The 25,000-nt window shown below is 44.5% G+C and overlaps 2 protein-coding genes across 4 annotated transcripts in view; one reads left to right on the top strand and one right to left on the bottom strand.

Moving 5' to 3' along the window:
• The window catches only part of LOC135223516 (uncharacterized), an 8,326-nt gene extending 647 nt beyond the window's left edge, over nt 1-7,679 (top strand). For all 3 annotated transcript variants that reach the window (XM_064261966.1, XM_064261968.1, XM_064261967.1), the window contains exons 2-4: nt 3,083-3,241; nt 3,817-4,307; nt 6,524-7,679. In XM_064261966.1, coding sequence (XP_064118036.1) covers nt 3,084-3,241; nt 3,817-4,307; nt 6,524-7,425 — 1,551 coding nt within the window. In that variant the 5' untranslated portion in view covers nt 3,083 and the 3' untranslated portion in view covers nt 7,426-7,679. The remainder of the gene's footprint in view (nt 1-3,082; nt 3,242-3,816; nt 4,308-6,523) is intronic.
• A 15,484-nt stretch (nt 7,680-23,163) lies between these two features.
• The window catches only part of LOC135223515 (peroxisomal ATPase PEX6-like), a 74,873-nt gene continuing 73,036 nt past the window's right edge, over nt 23,164-25,000 (bottom strand). Inside the window, 3 exon segments of the mRNA XM_064261965.1 lie at nt 23,164-23,511; nt 23,713-23,852; nt 24,323-24,400. Of these exon segments, the coding sequence (XP_064118035.1) occupies nt 23,378-23,511; nt 23,713-23,852; nt 24,323-24,400 (352 nt within the window). The 3' untranslated portion in view covers nt 23,164-23,377.

Below are 25,000 nucleotides of genomic sequence, written 5' to 3'. Positions count from 1 at the left end.
GCTCTATTTTATATATATATATATATATATATATATATATATATATATTATATGTGTGTGTGTGTGTGTGTATATATATATATATATATATATATATATATATATATATATATATATATATATATATATATATATATATATATATAAAATGACTCAGTCTAAGTCCTAGTCACCGGATGACAGTCGAATACAGCAAAATATGTCACCATAAGATTTCATAAACCTTTAATCTTTTTTCTATGATCTTCCTTTCTGGGATAACGCTAAATTCGTATGTGTAAGCCATTAGCAAAATGTCAAACCTTTTAACGCTAGCTTTATTGCTAAGAAATTCACAATCTCGTGAAAAACAGTTCGTGTGATAAAAATTGATGATTAATAGTAAATTGTATGACTATGTAAAAGGCAAAATCAAAGACTGTCGAACACCTGAACAGTGTTAATCATCAGTGTTTACGAAAATCTTTGCTTTTACATTTTACATGGTAGTACATTTTACTATATATTTGTGGATTTTTATTACACGTACGAGCCTTATTCTTTTCTTAGTTTATTGCTGTCCTTTCCCCTTCTTGCTCTCATTCTTAAATTCTTATAAGTAGGAACATTCTAATACTGCTCAAACCATCGTCCGCTTTGACGAACTGACACAACCCATTCTTTCTAGGTTTTTGGAGTTTCTGTATCTTTCTATTACTTCTTTCAAATGAACAACATATTGTTTGAAAGCTTGAATTTCAAGTCAGTGGCACCAGTGGGTTTGTTCCATATGAATAGGGTTTATCTTCAGAATAATAATAATAATAACAATTCTTCAAAACTGCACAAATGCAATAATGCTGATATTAGAGAGTGAGAAAATTCTTTTGTATTTGTTGTACGTCTAAGGCCAGTTATTTAATTGCACAAAAATGATCGTTAGTGATGAATGATCTCTCAAGAACATTATCGTTTCCTTTTGCGTCTTTGCTATTCGCATACCTAATGAGTGATCTAATACCATAAACTGGCGTTGCTTAACCGGAATGCCTTGTGCAATTTTTCCCAGCTTCGATCTTCCAGCAAAATACGTAAACAAACAAATAATAACTAATATTTAATAAAAACTCTGACGATTTCATTGAGCCGAACAACCAGAGTTTCTTTTTACTTGAATTTACACAACACGTTATTTTAGCATCGTTTGCAAAATGAAATCAAAATTGAATACACAAAACTTGAATGGGGTGAGGTGGCAAATCTTACTTATAAACAAGGAAGTCATTTTCTCTTTTGTTTATATGAACACTATACTGATAACTACCACAAAAACCACACCTAAAAATAAACAATAGGCCCACCAATAATTATATAGAAAACACACTACTAACTCGTCCCTAGTTTGACGAACTGGCATGCGCTATTTTTTTCTTCATTCTGAGAAAATAGGCTTCAAAGATTTTTATATTATTCAGAGCTTCTATTTAGCTCATCGTTTGTAAAATAAAAAAAAAACTGGGACACTTTAACTGGAAAACAGGGACGAATTAGTCTATTTTTGTAAAGTAAACAAAAGAAAAACTATGGAAAAAAAGAGAGAGCAAGAAAAAGAAAATACTATAACAGGATGACAGTCTTCGCAAACGGAAAATGTAAACCAGAGCCTCCCTCAAAATACCCAGCCCTCACAGACCACGCTCAAGTACCCCAACGAGGGACAGAACCAGACTGACGCCCTCTGGGTGACTCCAGCAGTGAAAGTGATGTCAAGGTCTGCCAGGAAGGGGTCGGGGGGGGGGCTCCAGGACGAGTCAACACGACGAGATTGCCAATGATGAACGCGACCTTCTTCAGACATTGAAGGAGAGATTCTTGATGTGTACTGACTTTGTAAATAGCAAAGCAGTGTCTGCGTCTGCTTGGAGAATAGAATAAATTATCGAATTTAGGCCAAAGGTCAAAGCGCTGGAACCTAAGAGGTTATTCAGCGCTGAAATGAATAAACTGACGGTATGAGGGTTTGAAAGGTGTAACAGGAGGAAAACCTCGCAGGTGCACTAAGAAACAATTGTCAGAGATGGTGGAAAGTCAGATGGAAGAAATAATATGAACGGAGGTACAGTAAATGGAATGAAAGAGACTGCATCTAGGAACGAAGGAACGCTGCAGAGACCCTTAAATAATGCCTACAGTGTACCGCACCACCCTACGGGGGCGTTTGCTCCTGGGTCTCCATTACCCACCGAATTCCTCGATGGTTTGAAAACACACACACACACACACACACACATACACACCTCCAAGACTTGAACGAACAGATTCACATTCATTTACAGAGTCACAGTAACAAAGTCGACCTTCTAAGACCTAAGCAGCCAAAGACTCATCTTACTTTACGCCACTTCGGATTTAGGAAATTTTAATCGCATCTGACCTGCCCACTTACCGTCCCTTACACCCCTGCCTCCCTCCCTCCCCCATACAAGAGCCCACGAATGCCCAACTGCGAATTGCATGAAATCTTCAGATTCGGTGGCATTATATATCACTGTTATATGTCCCCCCCGCCAAAATTATTATATCATATATATACACACACACAACACAACACACACAACCACACACACCACACATACACACACATATATATATATATATATATATATATATATATTATATATATATATATATATATATAAAAGAACCTAGAATGATAATTTCGCCGCAGGTTTCAGAACAACCTCCCATGTTAATCTCAACTTACTTCATAAATCTTATCCTAAGGCAGGCATGAATTTCGGCTTTCCATAAATTTGGACAGACTTCCCAAACAATAATTTTGTCTCGAGAATCTCATTAAGGATATCATGCCTGTCTTCATATTATTATCATTATTATTCAGAAAATGAACACTATTCATATGAAACAAACTCACCACAGGGGTCACTGACTTGAAATTCAAGCTTCCAAAGAATATGGCACTCATTAAGAAGTAAGAGAAAGTAGAGGGGAATACAGAAAGAACAGATCTTACTTATTAAAAGGGAAAAACAAATGAATAAGCTCAGCATCTCATATTCTAAAAATGTAACTCTTTCTTCAGGATGGGTCCTCTACAGCTACTCGTAGTTCTGGTTTGTGTGGCGGACTTGGGACGGGCTCAGGTCCAGTTCCCAGGCACAAGGGATAATGACTCGCCCACAGAAGAGGTCTCTAAAGACGCCCCAGCTACGCCACAAAGCGACAGTACTCCAAATACAAGGTCAGTGCAAATTCTGTCTTGCTTTCTGCACTGATTTAGTGTGCAAGTGAATGTACAAGCGAGAGAGAGAGAGAGAGAGAGAGAGAGAGAGAGAGAGAGAGAGAGAGAGAGAGAGAATGTGCTATCTCAGTTATCTGTTTTCGTGTTGACTTAGTGTGTCAGTGAATGTACAAGCAACAGAGAGAGAGAGAGAGAGAGAGAGAGAGAGAGAGAGAGAGAGAGAGAGAGAGAGAGAGTGCGTAATTTGTTATGGTATCTGCATTCGTCCTTCCTTAGGATTTCGAGTTTGTAAGTGAAGGTAAAGAGAGAGAGAGAGAGAGAGAGAGAGAGAGAGAGAGAGAAAAAATTTGCAAAATAATTATACTGCAGTATCCATTTTCGCACTGCTTTTGGTGTTCTTATCAAATTACGCCATATAGCAGTCTTGCAATTCGAGCGAACAAAATAAGTTTCCGAACACATTTGCAGAATGACGAAAGCATCTCAAAATAATTACCCGCTACACACACACATTCTTTAGATGCGGGAGAATGAGAACAGATGAAGAACCCTTTCCTCTCTTCTTTTCCCCGCAGATTCTTCCCCGGCCTCGTCGAGAGCATCGACTTCCTGAACATCTTCCACGACCCCTGCGACAGCTGTTCCTTCAATGACCAGCAGAAGGCCAACCAGTGCTGTCAGTCTGGAAACCGTCGATGCTGCTCTTTCTTGCAACCAATTGGATCCTTTGGCGGTCCCGTCGGGCACTTCGGCGGCGGCCCGGTCGGGCCCTTTGGTGGTGGTCCCATCGGCCCGTCATTCTCAGGGCAGTTCCCGGGGCAATTCCAAGGACCCATAGGTCCCCCTGGCTTCCCAGGACAAGTGGGTCCCCCTGGAATTCCAGGGCAGTTGGGAGGTGGCAAGCCAGGCACTTGCCCATTCGCCGCAAACACCCAGACAGGCTTCGGTAGATTTGCAGGAGGAGGAGCCTCTTGCGTGCAAGAGTGCCAGAGCGACTTCCAGTGCTCTGGAGTCCAGAAATGCTGCCCTGTAGGATGCTCTACCGTGTGTCGTAGTCCCCCTGGAGGTAAGTGCTACTAAATACTCTTCTTCTGTTCTTATTCTCTCATCACAAACCATCTGCACTCTTGGATGTAAGCGCCTCTAAAGTCTTTTCTCTTTCTATCAGAAATTACCCATCCTCCCAGAAGTAAGCGCTTCTAAAATATTCTGAGTGAATTTCATTTTTCTTCCTGGAAGTAAGCACTTCTAAATGCTGCTAATGCCTGTTTTCTTCTTCTTTTTGTCCGAACTCCCGGATAGTATTCCTCACAGACAACCCCTCCCCCCTACAACCCGACAAATACAAATTGGTGAAAGTGTTTTTTGTATACAACACAGAACAGAACTTTTTTTTATTTTGTTATATCATAAGAACTTTCCAGAACAGAGGCCGTGAGCTCACGCAGTTAAGCTTACCTCAAAACCACAAACATGGTTCTTAACTCCCGAACTGAAAACTTGCCTGTCTGTCACTCAAAACACATTACAAGGATTGTTTGATTATTGCAGGTTTAATGCTGCTGTTAATCTGTCTTAATCACTACGATGAAAACATCTTTTCAAATTTAGTGACGTTTATATTAAGGGTCTCTTAGAACTGGGAAAATGTAGTAAAAATCAGGAATTACAAATGATTTAAAATATTTTTTCAAACTTCTAAAAAAACCACATAAATAGTGTCTTTCTTTTTCTTCAAATCTTCAGCTGAAAACACTTACGGATGCAGTCAACAGACTATAAACCTAAAATGTTAAAAGTAGATCAGCCTGCAGTGAGAGAAAAATGATAGGAAAAGGTGATGGGTAAACAAAAATGCGGGAACAGAAAATAAAACCGATACACATGAAATTCAGGAGACGTGGGCAGGAATGAATTTGCTCATCGGATTTTACTTATAGCCAAGATAAAGCTCCTAGCAAACTGAGTAGTATTGAAACTGATGCTAGAAAACGTCATACCGCTGGCTGCGGTACACACCCAGTGTTGTGAGCAAAACAGCTAGGTCAGATAAAGAAGAATGCACAGGATGCTTGCTGTTGTAGTGCATTTTATCTAACAAGCATAATGAACTCACCTTATATCTATGACACAAGTCAACATTAAGAGTTGGTAAAATACACTTTAAGAGTTTGAGAAGAGAGTCAACCCAGAATGCAACTTGGAGAACAGTGCTACATAAAAGGAAGGAGAAGAGTTAAAACACTTAGATATTACAGCTTCATCCCGAAGTATTCTAAAACATCTCCGCAAGATACCAACTTTTTGAGAAACAGAGGAAGCTACACTAAGATCTTAAAAGAGTCACAGATATTTAAAACTGTGCCACTGAAATGTACATCAGGGTGCAAAGGCCAAAGTGTTCTGGGTCGACAAACTATCATACTCCATTCATGAATACGTGCCAGGTCTCTATTTAACGATTCTGTAACCACAAACCTAAGATGCGGAGAAGGAACAACAGGTAGAAGAGTAGCATCATTAGCATATGCGACCAGTGTGTTCTCCAGACCTAGCCACATGTCAAATGTATGTATGTTATATATATATATATATATATATATATATATATATATATATATATATATATATATATATATATAATAAATAGCAAACGTCCAAGAACACAACTGAAACTGAAGAACACCTGAAATGACATTTCTAAAATTATTGGCTATCAAAATAGACCCTTAGGATTCTGCCTATTAAAAATCTATTTTTAAACTATCAATAAAAGATCCACCAATTCCAAATAATCCTTAGATTGAAGATAAGTTCTTCATGACCACACCTGGTCTTACATAAATTTCAAGATGCTTTACAATGGAAAGTTTTCAAACTATACCAACTTGCACACGGACACAGTAACGTTAACACCTAGTGTCAAAAGAAATACAAACTTGAATCACATTGACAGCAAAAGTAACTTGAAACGATTAAAACATGATTTCATCATATGCTGGTCAGTGAGTGAGTGATTATTAGATTGAACTTAGGAATAAATAGCCCTTTAACCCATATAAAATACTCCCACAATCTCTGGTTAATGTAAGACAGATTAAAAGTAAGAATTATCTGAAGTTAGTGTGTATGTGTAAGTACAGAATACATATATTATATCAGAAAACTACAATGTAATATCTTTTATTTATCACATGCCAATGAGTAACTGTCTATTGAACACTATAGAATTTTGTATCTGAAAAAAATGGCCCTATTAACACTCCATCTTCTCTTCAACAGCTGAGCAGAGCTTTGGCTTAGGCCCTGCAACGGTCAAACCAGGATTCTGTCCACGACCTCAAGGCCTCTTTGGAGGCCTATTTGGCACACGCTCTGCAGCCACTCCTGGAACAGGGTCAACTGCAGATGATCCCTCGGCATCCCCTGCTGTGGAGGAGGTCACCGCAGATGCAGACAAGCAAGCACTCAAAGCTCAGCGCAAGGAGGAACGTCGACAGGAACGCCGCGAACAAAGAAAGGAAGAACGTGAAGGAAGAGTCGCTAGAGATGCAGAGGTACAAGAAGATGAGAGTAAACGAAGCCGCCGATCTCCCCAACGACGAGTCCAAGAAGATCGTCGTGAGAGACGTCGTAACAGATTCGAAAGGATATTTTCTAGAGTCACTCGAGATGCTGATGAAGAAGAGACATCTAGAAGCCGTCGGTCTCCACAGAGAGAAATCCAAGAAGATCGGAGAGAAAGGAAACTAAACAGGCTTGAACGTGTCTTAGACAGGGTCACCCGTCAGTCTTCATCACATGGAGAATCTCAAGATGATCGGAGAGAAAGGAAACAAAACAGGTTTGAACGTGTCTTAGACAGGGTCACCCGCCAGTCTTCACACGGAGAATTCCAAGATGATCGAAGAGAAAGGAAACAAAACAGGTTTGAACAAGTCTTCGACAGGGTTACACGAGATGTCTCTCCCGCTGAAGAAGAAGATGAAGAAGAAAAGTCAAGGACTACACGCCAGACGGCAGAACCAGACCAGCGCTTCTTCTTGCCCAAACCCCCCAAGATCCCAGGCCTTCCAGACTTGTTCTGTCGCGATGAGTGCTTCAATGACTTTGACTGCCCAGGCAATCTGAAGTGCTGCGTCGAAAATGACTGTCGCAAGTGCTTGAATCCCTCATTCTTCTAGGTCATAACTTTTCATTCCTGGGAGACTTCTCTCATCAACTGTCCTTTCATTCAGTACCACTACTCATGGAAATTCCTATACTGTGCAACATGAACTTTTGTACAGATTCCCCATCGAAAGCTTTAAGGCTATTTATTCCACTAAACTGCCTATTTATACACACATTTTATTTATATATATTTGGGAACACAATAGCCACTTTTTATGAAGCATTGTTCAAAACAGTGCACTTCAATAAATCTTTTATTATATAATATTTTTGTTTTATTTATGAGGGTTATATTATTTCTGACAGGTAAGAAAACACCAGGAAGATCCGATGACACGGCACAATGAACGAGATAAAAGTCATCTAATATTCTTCTTCTTTCCCAACGTTATCCCTATACATTAAGGAGTCAGTTGCCTGATGCGCCTTCTCCACTGCCTTCTATCAAAGGCATCATCCTCCACCAAACCTTTTCTCTCCACATCTTCCTTTACTTTATCTCGCCATCTAATTCCCTGCCTGCCTGTCGATCTTCTTCCTCTAAAAGGTTCCTCCCAAGCCCTCTTCACTCCCTCAACACAACATGCCCATACAATCTCAATCGTGACTCTCTTATCACCTCTGTAATCTTTACCAAGCCTGCCCTTCTTATTTCACCATTTTCCAACCTCTCAAGCAGCGATATTCCCTTAATCCACCTCGACCTTTACTTCCTCTTTTCTTCTTAGAATAAAGTCGTCTAATGGTGAGGCATAATATGAGAAGATACAACCTAGAAACACATAAACTTACCTTGAACAGCTACAATATCTGTTCGGTGGCGTTTTCTTTCCCTCTTATGCTGAGCTCTGATTTTCTCTCCTCCCCCCGGTATTCCAGCGCCTAATCTTTCCTTCCTCTTGTTTGAAGCACGCCCCTCCCACCAGGCTCTGCGATCAAAGGCAGAGGAAAAACAGCCTGCCAATTATAATGTACGAAACTCTCGGTTCTCGTGACCTTAGTCAACTCAAACTGAGCGTCAGTGTTCACCTAACGCTACAAATACTTTTCAATTTACAGCCAACACAGACACCCAAGAGCTGAGAACAGCCATTAAATCGACTACAACTTCCTACTAGGGAAAGTCACCACAAACCTGTGTCGTAGTGGACGCTAAAGTAGAGCGAAGTTCTCGACAACGGCTCATTCAGTAGACTGAGCGGCAACAACTTATGGTTCCAGCTAAGGACAGACAAATGAAGTCAGGAGGGACTGGGAGGATAGGCTTCCTCTATCTAGAAAAGGGTAAGAATACAGAATTTAAGCCAAAAGCCAAACGCTGGAATCTATGAGGTAAATCAGCGTTGAAATCGAAATTGACAGTAAAAAAGTTTGAAAGGCGTAGAAGGAGGAAAACCTCACAGTAACACTATGAATAAATTTGTTTGTTTGTATGATGTTTTGACGTTGCATGGAACCAGTGGTTATTCAGCAACGGGACCAATGGCTTTACGTGACTTCCGAACCACGTCGAGAGTGAACTGCTATCACCAGAAATACACATCTCTTACCCCCTCAGTGGAATATTCACCCGGGAATCGAACTCGCGGCCACCGAGGTGGCACGCCAACACCTTACCGACCACGCCACTGAAGCGATCTATGAATAAATTGTTAGGAGAAGTTGGAAAGCAAGATGTTAGAAAGAGAATATCACCAGAGGCACAGTAATAGAAATGAAAGGGTTTGCAGTTAGGGGCCGATGGGACGCTACAAAGCACCCTTAAATAATGCCTACAGCGCACCGCTTGGGATGCACTGATGGCCCTAACACCCCCATGGCGGGAACAATGATCAATTTGAATGCACAAATACACGACAACAAGGGCATAGTTCGTATCCAGTTTGACGAAAGGCGTAAGCCATTTTTTCTTTCAAAGAGTTTGACATTATTCAGGGCCTCTGGGAAACTTTGTCGGGAAATCCGACAGCGGAGACAGCTGAAATTCTGATATGTTATAGAGTACCAAGAACTGAGACACTTTGACTGGAAAATTTACAAACTTAAAAAAATGGGATACGCCAGTTCGCCAAAACAGGGCCCAATTAACAGATAATGAACACTAAATAAAATACATCTGTGTGGGGCAAGGGAAGGAAAGCCCGCTTGTAAGGCGCTTTGAAAAGGAATAAAGTTCAGAGGTCATGTTTGTTTGTTGACAAAATACTTCTATACTCGGCTTTTTCCTTCTGTCCACCCGCCTGTGATGTTTGCGTATGGTAACACTGCGTCCCGGGCTTTAGATAGTTACATTAAGCTTACATTCTACAATAATAACAATATCCTGTTTCGAATATTAACGGTGTAATTCGCATACAGTAAATTATCAAAACACTTTTCAGTTGCAAATGTACACCCAGATATCCTTTTATTTACCTAAAACTTACACATAGCGTAACTATCTAAAGCCCGGGACGCAGTGTTACCATACGCAAATACCAAAGGCGGGTGGACAGATGGAAAAAAAACAGAGCATAGTGAATAAAACCAAGCAAGAAGCAATGCACCGCGTCCATTAATAAGGTTTGTTCTGTGCGCAACGTTACACTAAAACAAAAACGAAGCAACCAGAAAGAGAATAAAAGAAAGATTTGCTAATAATCGATCAAATAAAAGAGAATACAACAGCACAGAAACCATTTTACTAAGACATTACGGTGAGCGATCTTCCATTTCGTAACTATCATGAGAGAGAGAGAGAGAGAGAGAGAGAGAGAGAGAGAGAGAGAGAGAGAGAGAGACGAGAAGCAGAGAGAGAGAGAGAGAGAGAGAGAGAGAGAGAGAGAGTCTTTTGGAAGTGTTAGTCATCGACGCCGACAATTAAGAATAAACATAAAGGAGGGAATAAAGCATTTAGGCCAAAGTCCAACCGCCGGGACCTATGAGTTCATGCAGCCCTCAAACGGAAATTGACAATATGGTTTGAAAGGTGTAACAGGGGGGGATACCTTTCGCAGTTGCACTATGAAACAAATGTTAGGAGATTGTGGAAAGTAAGATGGAAGAAAGAGGATATGAACGGAGGTACAGTAAAAGGAATGAAAGGGGTTGCAGCTAGGTGACGAAAGGAAGTTACAAAGAACATTAAGTAATGCTTACAATGAACCGCGTGAGACGCACTGGTAGCGCTACTCACCTACGGGAGAACGATTAGGATGAAATACCAGATCTACGTCACATGTCAAGCACTGAGAAAAAAATTTAAACTGCACAAAGGCATATTCTCTTACACTAGATAACACGCATACATATGTAAATACATTTACACACACACGTCGTGATAAAATTCAAAATTGTCTGAAAAGAATGTTAATTTTTGTGAGTTTGTGAAATCAATTTACATTTCCTTAGTACTACATTCATGAGCCGCGTTCCGAATAAAAGTACAATAATACTGCAGATTTTTCGAGGCCTTTCAATAACACAAACTCTTCCTGCGTAGAAAAGCCAGTTTGAACTGCTACGTTTTTGTCTCATAACCTCAAAATCTCCTTGGCAATCGTAACCACTTATTTCAGATAAGACTCCGGAACCTTGAAGTTATTTCTCCCATTGTGACAAAAGTACGAGCTGGGAGTCATTCTTATTTCTGTCTATCCGTTTTAAGTAATTTCCAGTCCTCATAACCTCATCATCATTATCTATGAGTCAGAGCTCTGAAATAAGTTCTTTCTGCTCTTTCACTGCCAATTGACTCTCGACTTTTAAGTAGGTCTTCTTCTATTATTATTATTATTTATTATTATTATTTTTTTTTTTGCTCTATTAGTCCTCCAATTCGACTGGGTGGTATTTATAGTGTGGGGTTCCGGGTTGCATCCTGCCTCCTTAGGAGTTCATCATTTTTCTTACTATGTGCGCCGTTTCTAGGATCACACTCCTCTGCATGAGTCCTGGAGCTACTTCAGCCTCTAGTTTTTCTAGATTCCTTTTCAGGGATCTTGGGATCGTGCCTAGTGCTCCTATGATTATGGGTACGATTTCCACTGGCATATCCCATATCCTTCTTATTTCTATTTTCAGATCTTGATACTTATCCATTTTTTCCCTCTCTTTCCCTTCAACTCTGGTGTCCCATGGTATTGCGACATCAATTATTATTATTATTATTATTATTATTATTATTCAGATGATGAACCCTATTCATATGGAACAAGCCCACCACGGTGGCCACTGACTTGAAATTTGAGCTTCCAGAGAATATGGTGTTCATTCGAAAGAGGCAACAGAAGGTAATAGGAAATACAGAAAAGCAATTTAACATAAAAATAAAATAATAGATATAAACTTAAGTAAAATACAAAGAAAATTGCATCTTTGCTTGAATTTCTCAGGTTCTAATTGAAGAACATCTTTAGGGAGACTGTTCCACAGCCCAGCAGCTTCAATACTTATTACTTTTACAGATAACTGCCCACCCCACCACCACCACCCCCATCCTCCTCACATGTCAAGAACATCTCAGTTTTTAAAATCAAAGTCTCTATGCACCAAGCTTTCCTCATTTTAATACTCTCTTCCTAACTTCATCATTCATGGATCCTAACATACAAAATCTTTTTCATTTTTTCTTGACACAACAAAACAATGTTATAAACTATGCGAATTTAGGAAAGGCACAATGAACAAAACATTTCTTGATGGAATGGAATGTAAAATTTGGCCCACGGATAAGCACTGGGACCTATGAGGTCATTCAGCTCTGAAAAGGAAATTGACAGTAAACTGGTTTGAAAGGCGTACAAAGTTAAGTATAAGTTAGTTTAACCAGACCACTGATATAAGTTAGTTTAACCAGACCACTGAGCTGATTAACAGCCCTCCTATGGCTGGCCCGAAGGATTAGATATTTTTACGTGGCTAGGAACCAACTGGCTACCTAGCAACGGGACCTACAGTTTATCGTGGGATCCGAACCACATTATAGAGAAATTAATTTCTAATCACCAAAAAGAAATTCCTCTGACTCCACACTGGCAGAGTGGGGAATTGAACTCGGTACTACCGAATTGGTAGGCAAGCAGGCGTAACAGGAGGAAAACCTTGCAATTGCTCTGTTAGGAGAGGGTGGAAGGTAAGATGGAAGAATGAGAATATGCACAGAGGTACAGCAAAAGGAATATAATGGTTGCAGCTAGGGGCCAAAGGGACTCTCAAAAGAGCTTAATAAAATAATGTCTAGTCATGAGGTACGCTGACAGAACTATCCCCTACTGAGAAGTTATTGGTAAGGATAATGTTCCTGAAGTAAAAGACACTGAGAGAGAGAGAGAGAGAGAGAGAGAGAGAGAGAGAGAGAGAGAGAGGAGAGAGAGAGAGAGTCTTCATGGAGAGCAACCTGCTCTACAAGGAAGTCCATGTCAAGAGGTTATTCAGTGAATAGATCTCAAAATACTAGATGCAAACGGGGAGATGCTGTCTGAATTGAATCCTAAGAAAACCTTACTTTTAATGCTTTGGGTGTAATGAAAATGATGCAAACTACAGTTTTATAGCATTTTTCATAAAAATAAAACTCCAAATATTCTTCCGTCGGATTGTCGTCATAAGCATCATAACCCCGGAACGTGTGTCGTAAACCGGGAAATAATTTCTGATGAATATATTACCAAGCTGGAACCATCGAAAACTGGGGACTGGAATAAATGTGGACAATAGGAGTGTATAATTTAGAAGTATTAGGTACCCTAGATAGTGCTGGATGGATGGTATTACCTTGTGTCAAGGCAGATATACTTTTGGTAGTTTTTTTAATCATTCACTCGAACTTGATGGTGAGGCTGGTCCAGCAAGTTTTTTTTTATTTTGCCTTCTACATTGAATTAATCTCTTAATATTTTACATCTTTGGCAGTTTGGGGGGAACTATTTGATTTCAATATTCAATTACACTGAATATTACTGAATGGGGTGCACCTTCAAGTACTGATTTAGCCTACTGACATATTTTTACCACAGTTTCTTTAGCTGTAATTCCAGCAAATATTACAAGCATGGGATTGTGTTTTAGGATATCTGTCACACTTCCAATAAATGCATTAATCATTTTCACCTTTCTTTAATGCATGACCATAGTTAAATAACTTTCTGCCTCAATAGACTGGGGTACAAGACAGATCCATTCAAATCTTTACAGATTGGGCAAGCATTGTACATCAGGCTACAAGCACTATTACATATTATAATGAGTTGTCAGTTTGGAAAAACTGTATTTTAGACAATCTGCTTTTAGATGAATTGTAATTTGGACAAATTGTTTTGTTTGTTTGTTTGTTTGTATGGTGTTTTTACGTTGCATGGAACCAGTGGTTATTCAGCAACGGGACCGACGGCTTTATGTGACTTCCAAACCATGTCGAGAGTGAACTTCTATCCCCAGAAATACACATCTCTCACTCCTCAATGGAATAGCCGAGAATCAAACTCGCGACCACCAAGCAAGGTGGGACGCCAACACCAAACCAACCAAGCCACTGAGGCACTTCAAATTGTTTTAGACAAATTGATTTAGACAAACTATTTTAGACTAACTTGCCAAGTCCCACTTGAAAGATGTGCAAGATAAAGAAGTTGGAGAGCTTATTTGGAAGAGATAAAATGGAACAAATGGGAAGATAAATTGCCTGCAGTTTGCTGAGAAGGCAAGTTGTACGCAGTACATGCATAGATGGTGAATAAAAAAAATTAATTGCAGATTTCGTAGCTAGGAGGACAGACAGTAAATGTAGCATATGATAATTTGTCCAAAATTGCATTTTTCCTAACTATACAAACCTGAGGTCCTTTTACACATAGTCCCACCTCATGCCACCCCTCACTCTGCAGTTTTTGCTTGGGCCAAAAGCAAAAGTGATTTGTTTACCTCCCAGTCGCGCGCGCGCGCCTGTTGGACAAGCAGTTAACTACCGAACCCCTTGTTCGAAAGCTTACGACCTATCCAGCTGCCGCTAGTACCTTCCTGTTGTAAAAGGACCTCAGGTTTGTATAGTTAGGAAAAATGCAATTTTGGACAAATTGTCATTTGTTCCGACACGGCATACAAACCTTCGGTCCTTTTACAATAGGAAGACTCACTTCTTGGTGGGAGGAATCTGAGTCTTTTGTGAACAGACTGGTGATCGCCCAACCTTGGAAGTCTCCCTGGTCGTAATAGCGAGGGAGGGATCCAAGCCTCTGTCCGATTGATCGGAGTGTGCACCGCAGGATCAATGGTCAGACCTCTGGACCGAGTACTAAGAGAGAGGCAAGCGTATCTCTTCGTACCAGCAATGTAAGAACTTGTTCCTGTACAGGAGCAAATATAAAGTCATGGGTTTGTCTCTTGTAGGCATCCACTTCCCCCCCCTTGTAGGAGGAAGTGGTGGATATTCTGCTCCTATCCCTAGTGAAAGTGATAGGATGGGGCTCTGTCATATAGCTCACCTGCATCTCGTCCTCATCCAGCGTAGTGACGACCGTGGCCCTCTGCCCACAGGTAGAGGAGGAGGAAAAGACGGGAAGAGGGAGCCAGTCACTCACTCATTCACACATCCATCCGCACAGTCACACCAGGACTCGATGCTGTTTCAGCCTGCGAGGGTCTGGGTTAGCTACACAACTTGTTGAGCAGCCACCACGGGTCCCAAGGAAAAGGTATCCAAGGACCTGTGGGCAATATCCCGAAGGTAGAAGGAGGTGAAGGTAGTCTGCGTTAGACCAGACACCTGCCTTCAGGACCTGCGCCACGGAGAAGTTCTTACGAAACGCCAACGAGGGGCCAATACTTCTGACTTCGTGAGCTCTCGGACGGGACGTACGGATGTCGTCACTACCATCAGCCTCATACGCCCTCCTGATGACCTTACGCAGCCAGAATGAAAGAGTGTTCTTGGATACTTCTTTCTTGGTTACCCCGGTGCTAACGAAGAGGCGTCGACACTCAGGCCTGAGGTGTCGAGTTTTCTTCAGATAGCGCCGTAGCGCCCTCACAGGACAAAGCAGCATCTCATCCGCATCATTATCGGTGAAGTCCATTAGGGAGGGAATCGTGAAAGACTCGAACCTGTCATCAGGGACCGACGGTTTCTGAGTCTTCGCAACGAAGTTCGGGACGAAATCGAGCGTCACAGATCCCCATCCCCTGGAGTGTCGTACATCATAGGAAAGACCATGAAGTTCCCCTACTCTCTTTGCCGATGCCAGGGCCAGCAAGAAGAGGGTCTTGAGGGTCAGATCCCTGTCTGACGACTCTCGGAGTGGCTTGAAGGGTGTTCGAGTCAAACTCCTAAGGGCGAGAGTCACATCCCACGCAGGGGGCCTGAGTTCCCTGGGTGGGCAAGACCTTTCGAAGCTCCTCATAAGCAAGGAGATCTCGAACGAGTTCGAGATGTCCAATCCCCTCAGTTTCAGGACGAGAGCCAGGGCGGCTCTGTATCCTTTGACTGTGGGGACTGAGAGGAGCTTCTCTCGGCAAAGAAACACGAGGAAATCCGCTACCTGCTGAAGAGTGGCTCTGAGAGGAGATAGACCCCGTCTACAACACCAACCACAGAAGACGGCCCACTTCTCCTGGTACACAGCTGCAGAGGACTGACGGACGTTTCCAGCCATCTCTGTTGCTGCGCTACGAGAAAAGCCTCTCATTCGCAAGAGATGGTGGATAACAGCCAGCCGTGGGAAGTCGTAGGGACTGGACTGCTGGTGGTACGCTCGATGTGTGGCTGGGCGAGAAGGTTGTGCCAAGGGGGAATCTCTCTCGGTTCTCCTGCGAGAAGAGCCAGCAGGTCCGGATACCAAATGGCCTGTGGCCATTTGGGAGCCACCAGGATCATCCTGAGATTCGGGGTGACCAGTGCTCGACTGATCACCTTGCGAATCAGGCTGAATGGGGGAAAGGCATAGGCGAAGAGGTTGTCCCACGGGTGTTGAAGAGCGTCCTCTGCAGCTGCCCATGGGTCCGGCACGGCTGAGAAGAAAACCTGAAGTTTTCTGTTGTGCCGGGTGGCGAACAGATCCACGACTGGTCGCCCCCACAGGTCGAAGAGCCTTTCCGCCACGTCCTGGTGTAGAGACCACTCGGTCCCTATCACCTGATCCCGACGGCTGAGCGTGTCTGCTACTACATTCCTCTTCCCTGGAATGTAGCGTGCCGACAGCTCTATTGAGTGTGCCTCGGCCCACTCGTGCACCTGCCGAGTCAACTGGTACAACGGGAGAGACACTAGGCCCCCCTGTTTGTTGACGTAGGCCACTACCGTGGTGTTGTCGCACATCAACACCACTGAGTGTCCCATCAAGCGGTCCTGGAACTCTTGGAGAGCGAGAAACGCTGCCTTGAGTTCCAGTACATTGATGTGAAGGTGCTTGTCGTTCTCGTCCCACACTCCTGAAGACAGCAACTCCTCCAGGTGTGCGCCCCATCCCTCGGTCGATGCGTCTGAGAACAGCTGCATGTCCGGGGGGGGAGTGCGCAGAGGCACTCCTCTTAAGAGGTTCCTGTCGTCCAGCCACCAGGCTAGGTCCTGCCTCACCTCCGGTGTCAGTGACACTGGAAAGCTTGGGGGATCCGTCGCCTGTGACCAACTCTCCTTTAGTCTCCACTGGAGAGACCGCAGGTGAAGACGCCCATGAGGGACTAACTTCTCGAGTGACGACAGGTGTCCGATCACGACTTGCCATCGCTGAGCTACCTGTTCCTGCCGAGACAGGAATAACTGGTTGGCTGCCTCCACCCTGAATCTGCTGATCCGCGAGTCTGCGGGGAAGACTCGCCCTGCTACCGTGTCGATCAGCATACCCAGGTACTTCATCCTCCTGCTTGGGCTTTCGAGATCGGACTTCTCGAAGTTCACAACGATCCCCAGATCGCGACAGAACTCGAGTAGTCGATCCCTGTCCTGTAGCAACTGCGAGCGGGAGCTCGCCAGGACTAACCAATCGTCGAGATACCTCATCAGACGTATCCCGTGCGAATGGGCCCAAGCAGACACCAGAGTGAACACTCGCGTGAACACCTGTGGGGCGGTTGAGAGACCGAAACAAAGTGCCCTGAATTGGTACACCGTCCCGTCGAGGATGAAGCGGAGGTACTTTCTGGAGGACTGATGAATGGGTATTTGGAAATACGCATCCTTCAAGTCCACTGAAAGCATGAAATCGTTCTCCCTGATGGAGTCGCGCACGGAACGTGCCGTCTCATCGTGAACCGGGTCTCCATCGTGAACCGGGTCTGGCGAACAAACCGATTCAGGGGAGAGAGATCTATCACCGGGCGCCAGCCTCCCGTAGACTTTTCCACCAGGAAGAGTCGACTGTAAAAGCCCAGTGACTGATCCGTGACGATTTCTACAGCTCTCTTGCTCAGCATGGTCTTGATCTCCTGTCTCAATGCTACGTCCTTCGATGACCCTGGAACGTACGACTGCAGTTGGACCGGGTTGGAGGTAGGGGTGGCCGAGATTCGAAGGGTAATAGATATCCCTCCCGAAGGACATCTACAATTTAATCCAGGGTCTCGGCGCCGTAGCGCTGCCAAGTTGCCCAATGGCTGGCCAGGCACCCCCCCACTTCCGGCAGCAGGTGAGGGGGAACGCCGTCCCTAGCGTTTCCCCCCTTTCTTCGACTTCTTCCCAGAGCCTCCTCAGGAGAAGGAGGGCTGGTTACGGCTCCCCTTTGCAGAAGTCGAAGAAGACAGAGTCTTTCCACTGGGCTTCGACGCGACTACCGTCTTAGCACGTAAGGAAAGCGCTAGCCGAGCTCTTTGGCTTGGCCGCAGTTCGAGGCTGCCCAGAAGCCTTCGAAACTGCCTGGTGTACCAGACGGTCACTGTCGTCAGTGCGCCGTCTGTCCACCGCAGCGTCCACCATCTCTCCTGGGAAGAGAGACGTGGAACTCTGTAATGGTCCGTTGCGAAGTCCCAATGCCGCTTCACGCCCAGCCGCCCTGGAAACTCGAGTAAGGACAGCGTCCCTACGTCGGAGAACCAGGTTGGCCCACAGGTTTACCGTCTGGTGGGCAAGGAAGGAGATGGCTCTTCCCCAAGATTGGCAAAGTCTCCTAAAGGCCGAGTCATCTTCGGGAGAAATTCCCCCGTAGTTGGCTGCGACCTTAGATACTGTGAGGGACCACAGATCTATCCAGGAGACGGCCTGGAAAGCTGCCATGGCAGTGGTTCCAGGCCGAGTGCCTCTTGCTGCGAGAACCATAGGTTCTCGGACAGGAGCTGCTGCAGACACACCCAGCGTTAGCCTGGCTAACTCCGGGGGGGATTCACCGTTTGGGCGGGCATCGGGTCCTCAGATGGCACATAAAAACGCCGCTGTCACAGCAGAGGAGGTGGAAGCAGCTTGCTCAACCTGCCAGACTTGAGAGAACCGTCTTGCCCCGGAGACAAGAGATTCTACCTGGTCCAGCACTGAGTCGGCAAGCTCAGACCGCGGCAAACCCACCGTCGGTCTGGGTTCCCTCTTCGGGCCCCAGAACGACTCGAGCCGGGACGTGGGCTCGGATGGTGGGAGCGGCGATCCTTCCCCGAGGTCGTTGTGCTTGATGAATCAGCGCAATTACCTCGGCAAAGTTCCTCTGAATCTCAGGAGTGGACTGCATCCTGCGGAGGTAGGACCATCCAGTCCCTCGAACAGGAGCAGCTCCCGAGATCCTCCCCCCTCGAGGGGGAACAGCGACAGACCCCTCTCGGTCTCCTCCAGCCACTTGTGCATACGACCTGGCCGGTCCGAGAACCGTGCCTGGTACGTAGGACGTCGTGGTGGGATCCTGAGGGGCGCACCCCTCACGATCACTCCTCAATACCTCGCTCCTCCCGGTGTAACCCGAGGAGGTTGAAGGTATGGAGAGGCAGACCTGACGCTCCCTCCCTCGCTTGCTGGCAGAACCAGTGGGCTTGGAGGACTGCAGGCGATCGTCAACCCGCGGTGGCGATCGAGCTGCAGGCCTGGTCGAGCCGTCTCGCTGTGGAGAACGGCTGGACTGAGCACAGCGGCCCCGGTCTCGCGTGTCAGAAGAGCTGGTGCTGGTGGCCGTACCCGATCGCTCTCTGTGAGAGTGACGGTCAGGCGACCGGCGAGCTCCACTGTCACGGTGAGACCGGTGCGTATCCTCACGGCGCGTCACGTCGCTGGTACCAGCCGTGGCTGGTGCCGGCGAACGGGGGGACCTCTTCCCAGCCTCAGCCTGTGGCCGGTCGTGGACCGTCACGTCAGCCCGGGTAGCCAGCTGGTCGCCGCGAGAGCGAGAGCTGGTCTGGTGAGAGTCGCGTGAGCGGCTGTCACCAGTCTTCCGCTCCGTGCCGTGAACCTGACGCTGAGCTGGCTCAGAGGTCTGGTTCCTAGCTGCACGGTCGCTGGTGGGCGACCATACACTCGGTACCTCTCGCGAACGAGAGGCCGAGACGGATCCTGCTGCCGTGGCCGAACCACTAACAGCAGGCGAGGAAGTGCCGGTGTTAGCCGGCACCCCTTTGGTCCCCGTAGTCTTCTTCCTTGCGGAAGAAGAGACGGGTCCTGTCCCCGAAGGAGCAGGGTGACCAGCGGAAGAACCCCCCGTCTCCCCGGAGCGAGACGGGCCCTTAGAAGCTCCCGAAGGAGACTTCTTAGGGGGGAGGAGGTGACCTTCTTCTTCTTAGGCTGTGGAGCCTTAGAAGATGAAGGGGGAGAGGCGGCAGACGACGACGACGACGAAGAAGACGATGAAGACGACGACGACACCTTCCTCCTCTTCTCTTCTTCTTCGTCAGCTTCCTCAGGACCGATGTCAGATCTGTCATCCAGGGCGGAGCCGGGGCTGCTGTTGCCGAAGCAACAGGGCCCGGACGCACCTGTCCGAACAGATCGACATCGGGAGCAGCGGCGCCACGAACAGGAACAACGTCAGCAGGTGCAGGCATCACAGGAACAGCAGTGGAGACGGCAGGAACAGATACAGGAATGGCAGCAGTGGTCGGCAACATCACGTCCGTAAACAGCGGCTGGGCAGGTACGGCAGGTACGGCAGGCTGTACAGGCAGACCAGGTGGACGGACCAGCGGCACAGACATCCTAGGTACTGGTGGGAGGTCCAGGGCGAGCTCTTCGGGCACACGAAGTCCGGTCGAGGCAGCACGGCAAACCCAGGCGGCGGCATCACACTCCCCTGTGGTACGGCGATTGGCCCCTGCACCGATGTAGTTGGTGTAACAGAGACCGCGTGCGGGGTGTACACCAGGTGAGGAGGTGAAGCATAGCCAGGAGTTGACAGGGCCGTGGTAGTGGTCGTCACCGTAGCGTGCGTGACCGCCACAGAGCCAGCGAGATGGTAGAGCAGCCCTGGACATCGGCACGCCCTGCAGAACCCAACGATGACCCACACCTGTCCGAGGTCGTCCTTTGCGGCGACAGCACCTGAGGAAGCAAAGGTCGGGTGATTAGCAGGATCCTCTACCCGTCCGTGCGATGTAGACGAACGGATAGAGGACCCAGAATACAACTCAACGTCGGGGTATCTCGCGCCCTCCTCCACACTCGACAGATCGGGTGAGGAGAAGGACCTAGAAACCCCCCCCGAAGGGGAAGGCGCCAAACGTGGGAGCTGAGCGGGCGGCAGGAAAGAAGACGAAGTGTCCGTAACCAAAGGAGTCGCGGGAGAGCTTTCCGACGACTCCTTTGCAGGCCTTCGCTTCTTCCTACCTTCGTACAAGCCCCACTGCGCCTCCGACCAAGACATACATACTTCACAGGGCTCGGCTCGGGTACATTCGCGGCCCCGACACCGAGCGCACAAAATATGGGGATCAATTTCTGGGAAGGAGCGGAACTTACCGCATTTACGCCCTTCGGTACCCGGGCACAATCTCCGGAGGGTAGCGGGGCGTGGAGACTCCATAATTGATCAGCTTAATTATCACAATGATGAAAAAAGAAAGGGAATGATTGTACTTACAATGATTACTCAACACAAACACAACCATACAACCAAGGGAAAGCAAACGACGAGAAGCGGGCAGAGAGCGTAGAACACACACGTCCACTCGCTGTGAGGCCGAAAGCAAAAGTGATTTGTTTACCTCCCAGTCGCGCGCGCGCGCCTGTCGGACAAGCAGTTAACTACCGAACCCCTTGTTCGAAAGCTTACGACCTATCCAGCTGCCGCTAGTACCTTCCTATTGTAAAAGGACCGAAGGTTTGTATGCCGTGTCGGAACAAACCAAATTTAACAAAAAAAAAACTTCAGTGAATGAAGAAATATTCACAATACTTCAAGCTCATTTATATTTAGATATTCAAGAGTACTTCATATTGTAGTAAAAGAATTTATAATTCAGGAAGTTTATCTCTAGATGTTTTGAATAAGGGTACGGCATATGACAGATATCATGAGTGACTGAGGCCAAGCCTTAGGCACAAAAAGACAAAAGAAAAAAAAACCAACATGAACCCTGACAAACAAAGATGTTTCAGTGTATGAAAGCCATACATCTTTTATAATATTCTCTCCCTCAATTTCCAGTGATGGTCAAACACCATTTACCATTTTTGGGAAAAGGGAAGTAGACTATTCAAACAACTTGGTCTAAAAGATCAGATCCAGGGAGCCAGCCAACAATCAACAGTAGAACACTATTCCAATACCCTGTAATAACAGAACAGATCTGAAGTATGTGGGATTCAACTCAACAGCTCAGAAGATATACAAACCTTATACTATTAATAACTAGTTTTTTGCAAATTTACATTTATTATTTCAAGGGATGTTAAAAACATGCTTTGAACTAAATACAGGCAGTCCGTGGGTTATGATGGTCTCGGCTTACGACGTTCCGAGGTTAAGGCGCTTTTCAATTATATTCATCAGAAATTATTTCCAGGGTTACGACACGTTCCAAGGTTACGACGCCTACAACACTGATCTGGCAGATGAAATATGACACCAAAAATGCAAAATAATTAATATTTAAAAGTTTTTTTGATTAAAATCAATAAGAATGCAGTTTACATAGTTTTCAATGCACCCGTAGCATTAAAAGTAAGGTTTTCTTAGGATTTTTGATGATGTTCCAGCTTACGACGATTTTCGGCTCACGACGCGTCTCAAGAACGGAACCCCCGTCGTAACCCGGGGACTGCCTGTACAACACAAAACATCATCAAATCTTCATTATCCTTAAGAACAGGGTTACTTGAGCAAAGTAATTCATGAAGCAATACCATGGTGCAACATCAGCAACAATACATAGTCTTTATTTTACTCTGAGTTCAGTCTCACACCCAACAGGCTACATAATTTCCTGATCTTTACTGGATCCCTGTTAAGGCTAGCAACAAGTTCATACTTCATTTGGCATTGGGAGAGGAAACACCTGTAATAACCTGCATTTTGAATTACTGAACCCTATTTTCTATACCAACACTAAAAAGTTTCAAAATAGCAAGAGGTCCCAAAACTCAATTATCTAGAATACAAGGCACAATTTGGGTTCACGAAAAGCACCATCCCAAAAGCCATTTGCATGGATTAGCCAAACTGTTCAAAGAATATATCACAATAAAAAAATGTCTAATATTTGGGTGACTTCAGATACTTATGGTTGTGAGTGACTTTTTTACCTAATTGCTGTCATATTCATTCCAATATGTTCCCTTCTAATTTGAAATATTCTTTCCCTCCTATTACATCAGGTTCATTACAGTAAAATGGCGGAAACAACAAAATACAACACACAAGGTCAAATAAAAGAGGACATCAAAGAGAATCAAGCAATAAAATGTATTTTGTTAAAAAAGCTAAAACTATAGAATTAAGTAATGTATACATCACAGCATAGCTTCACAGTAATGTCCATAAAACCTTAACACTTTGTAAAATGCATAGTTATGCACAACAGTTTTGAACATTCATTCATCCCAGAGACAACATGTTGGCACAGTATAACGAAAGACTTAACAAGTCTTGTTTATCATCTTTGACTGGCTTTCAGGTTCTGATAACGAATTAATTCTTCCGGTGTCACAGAAGGTACTAACAGTTCAACTGCCACCTTGAAATCCTCCTCCCTGAGAAGAATTTCAGCTTCCTCCTCCTTTACTTTGCCTGAAAATATTTATAATGTAGTATAGAATGGGACCCCTATTGCAAAAAAATATACAATGGCTAACAGTTGCCATATCATTTATTACAATTTAATCTTTAGCTGAGGATCGACATTGTCACAAATATTTTCAAGCAATGTAAGGAATATAATAAAAATATGTTTCCAATGATATAATGTTAAGATATTGTGCTGATACTCACCTTCTGTTACATCTTGTATGGTGCGATGAAGTGCTGTGTACAACGCATCAGTGCATAAGGAATACAAATCAGCACCAGTTAAGGTGAAGGGCAATAGCTCAGCCACACGTTCAAGAAGAACATCCTTGTCTAGCGGGACTCTAAAGGGCAAAGAAAATCATCAATGAATTCTTAGCAACCTATGAGCTTGAAACAAGTCACTAACTCTACAGCTCAAAAGCAGGGCAGTTACTACAAATGTAAGGCTAGGTTTTGAGCTAGGAAAGTGCTACCAGATTTGAATAAAACCAAACAAGAGAAGATATTTATCCTAGTTTCTTAAGTATATGAAGTTTGTTTTATTACTCTCAAAAAGCTATCCTTGTTCCAAGTTTTGTTTATAATCATGAAGATATAAGAAAAGACAAAAGTACACAAACTTACTTAGTTTCCAGCTTGTCATTTCAAATGACAATGTGAAAGTTTACTTAAAACTATACAAATTAATTACTTTTTTAAAGATTTCTGTAATAAACTTGATGAAGAGGACAGCATCAGAATGCAGATATTAGCCTATAATGAATAAGTGTAGATTTATCTGTGAACCCTGGACTTCTGAGATCTAACTTACTTAGAAGTGACTGCCTGAAGTATCTTGACTTGTCCTTCTCTGTCTCCACAAACACCAAGGTACACCAGTTTCTCAAACCTGTTTGTAAGAAATAGATTTGACTCTGAGACACTGCCTTTCAGAAGGCAAGAGATACTGTCTGCATAAATATCAATAAAATTGAACGTAAAGTTAGCTTACCATCCACATCTTTATGTTTTCCAGGATATAAAAATGATATTGTTAGTATACAATAAAGTTTTGTACATACTTACCTGGCAGATATATACATAGCTTACGACTCTGACGTCACGACAGAAAATTCAAAACTCGCGGCACACGCTACAGGTAGGTCAGGTGATCTACCTTAGCCCGACGCTGGTGGCAGGTGAAGAACTAACCCCCCTTTTCAGTCAGATTTTTCTCTTCCACCTGTCTCCTGAGGGGAGGCTGGGAGGGCCATCAATCGTATATATCTGCCAGGTAAGTATGTACAAAACTTTATTGTATACTAACAATATCATTTTTGTACATGAACTTCCCTGCCAGATATATACATAGCTGATTGACACCCTTGGTGGAGGGAAAGAGACTTGTAAGTCCAGAGAAAGGGGAAATAACATATGTTAAAGTAATAAATACCCTTGATTCTTACCTGATTTAGGCAGAAGACTTCATAGTTACTGTCTACAAGTCTGC

This window comes from Macrobrachium nipponense, chromosome 10, assembly GCF_015104395.2.
Source record: "Macrobrachium nipponense isolate FS-2020 chromosome 10, ASM1510439v2, whole genome shotgun sequence".
Lineage (NCBI taxonomy): Eukaryota > Metazoa > Arthropoda > Malacostraca > Decapoda > Palaemonidae > Macrobrachium > Macrobrachium nipponense.
This window is presented reverse-complemented; position numbering and strand designations above follow the sequence as displayed.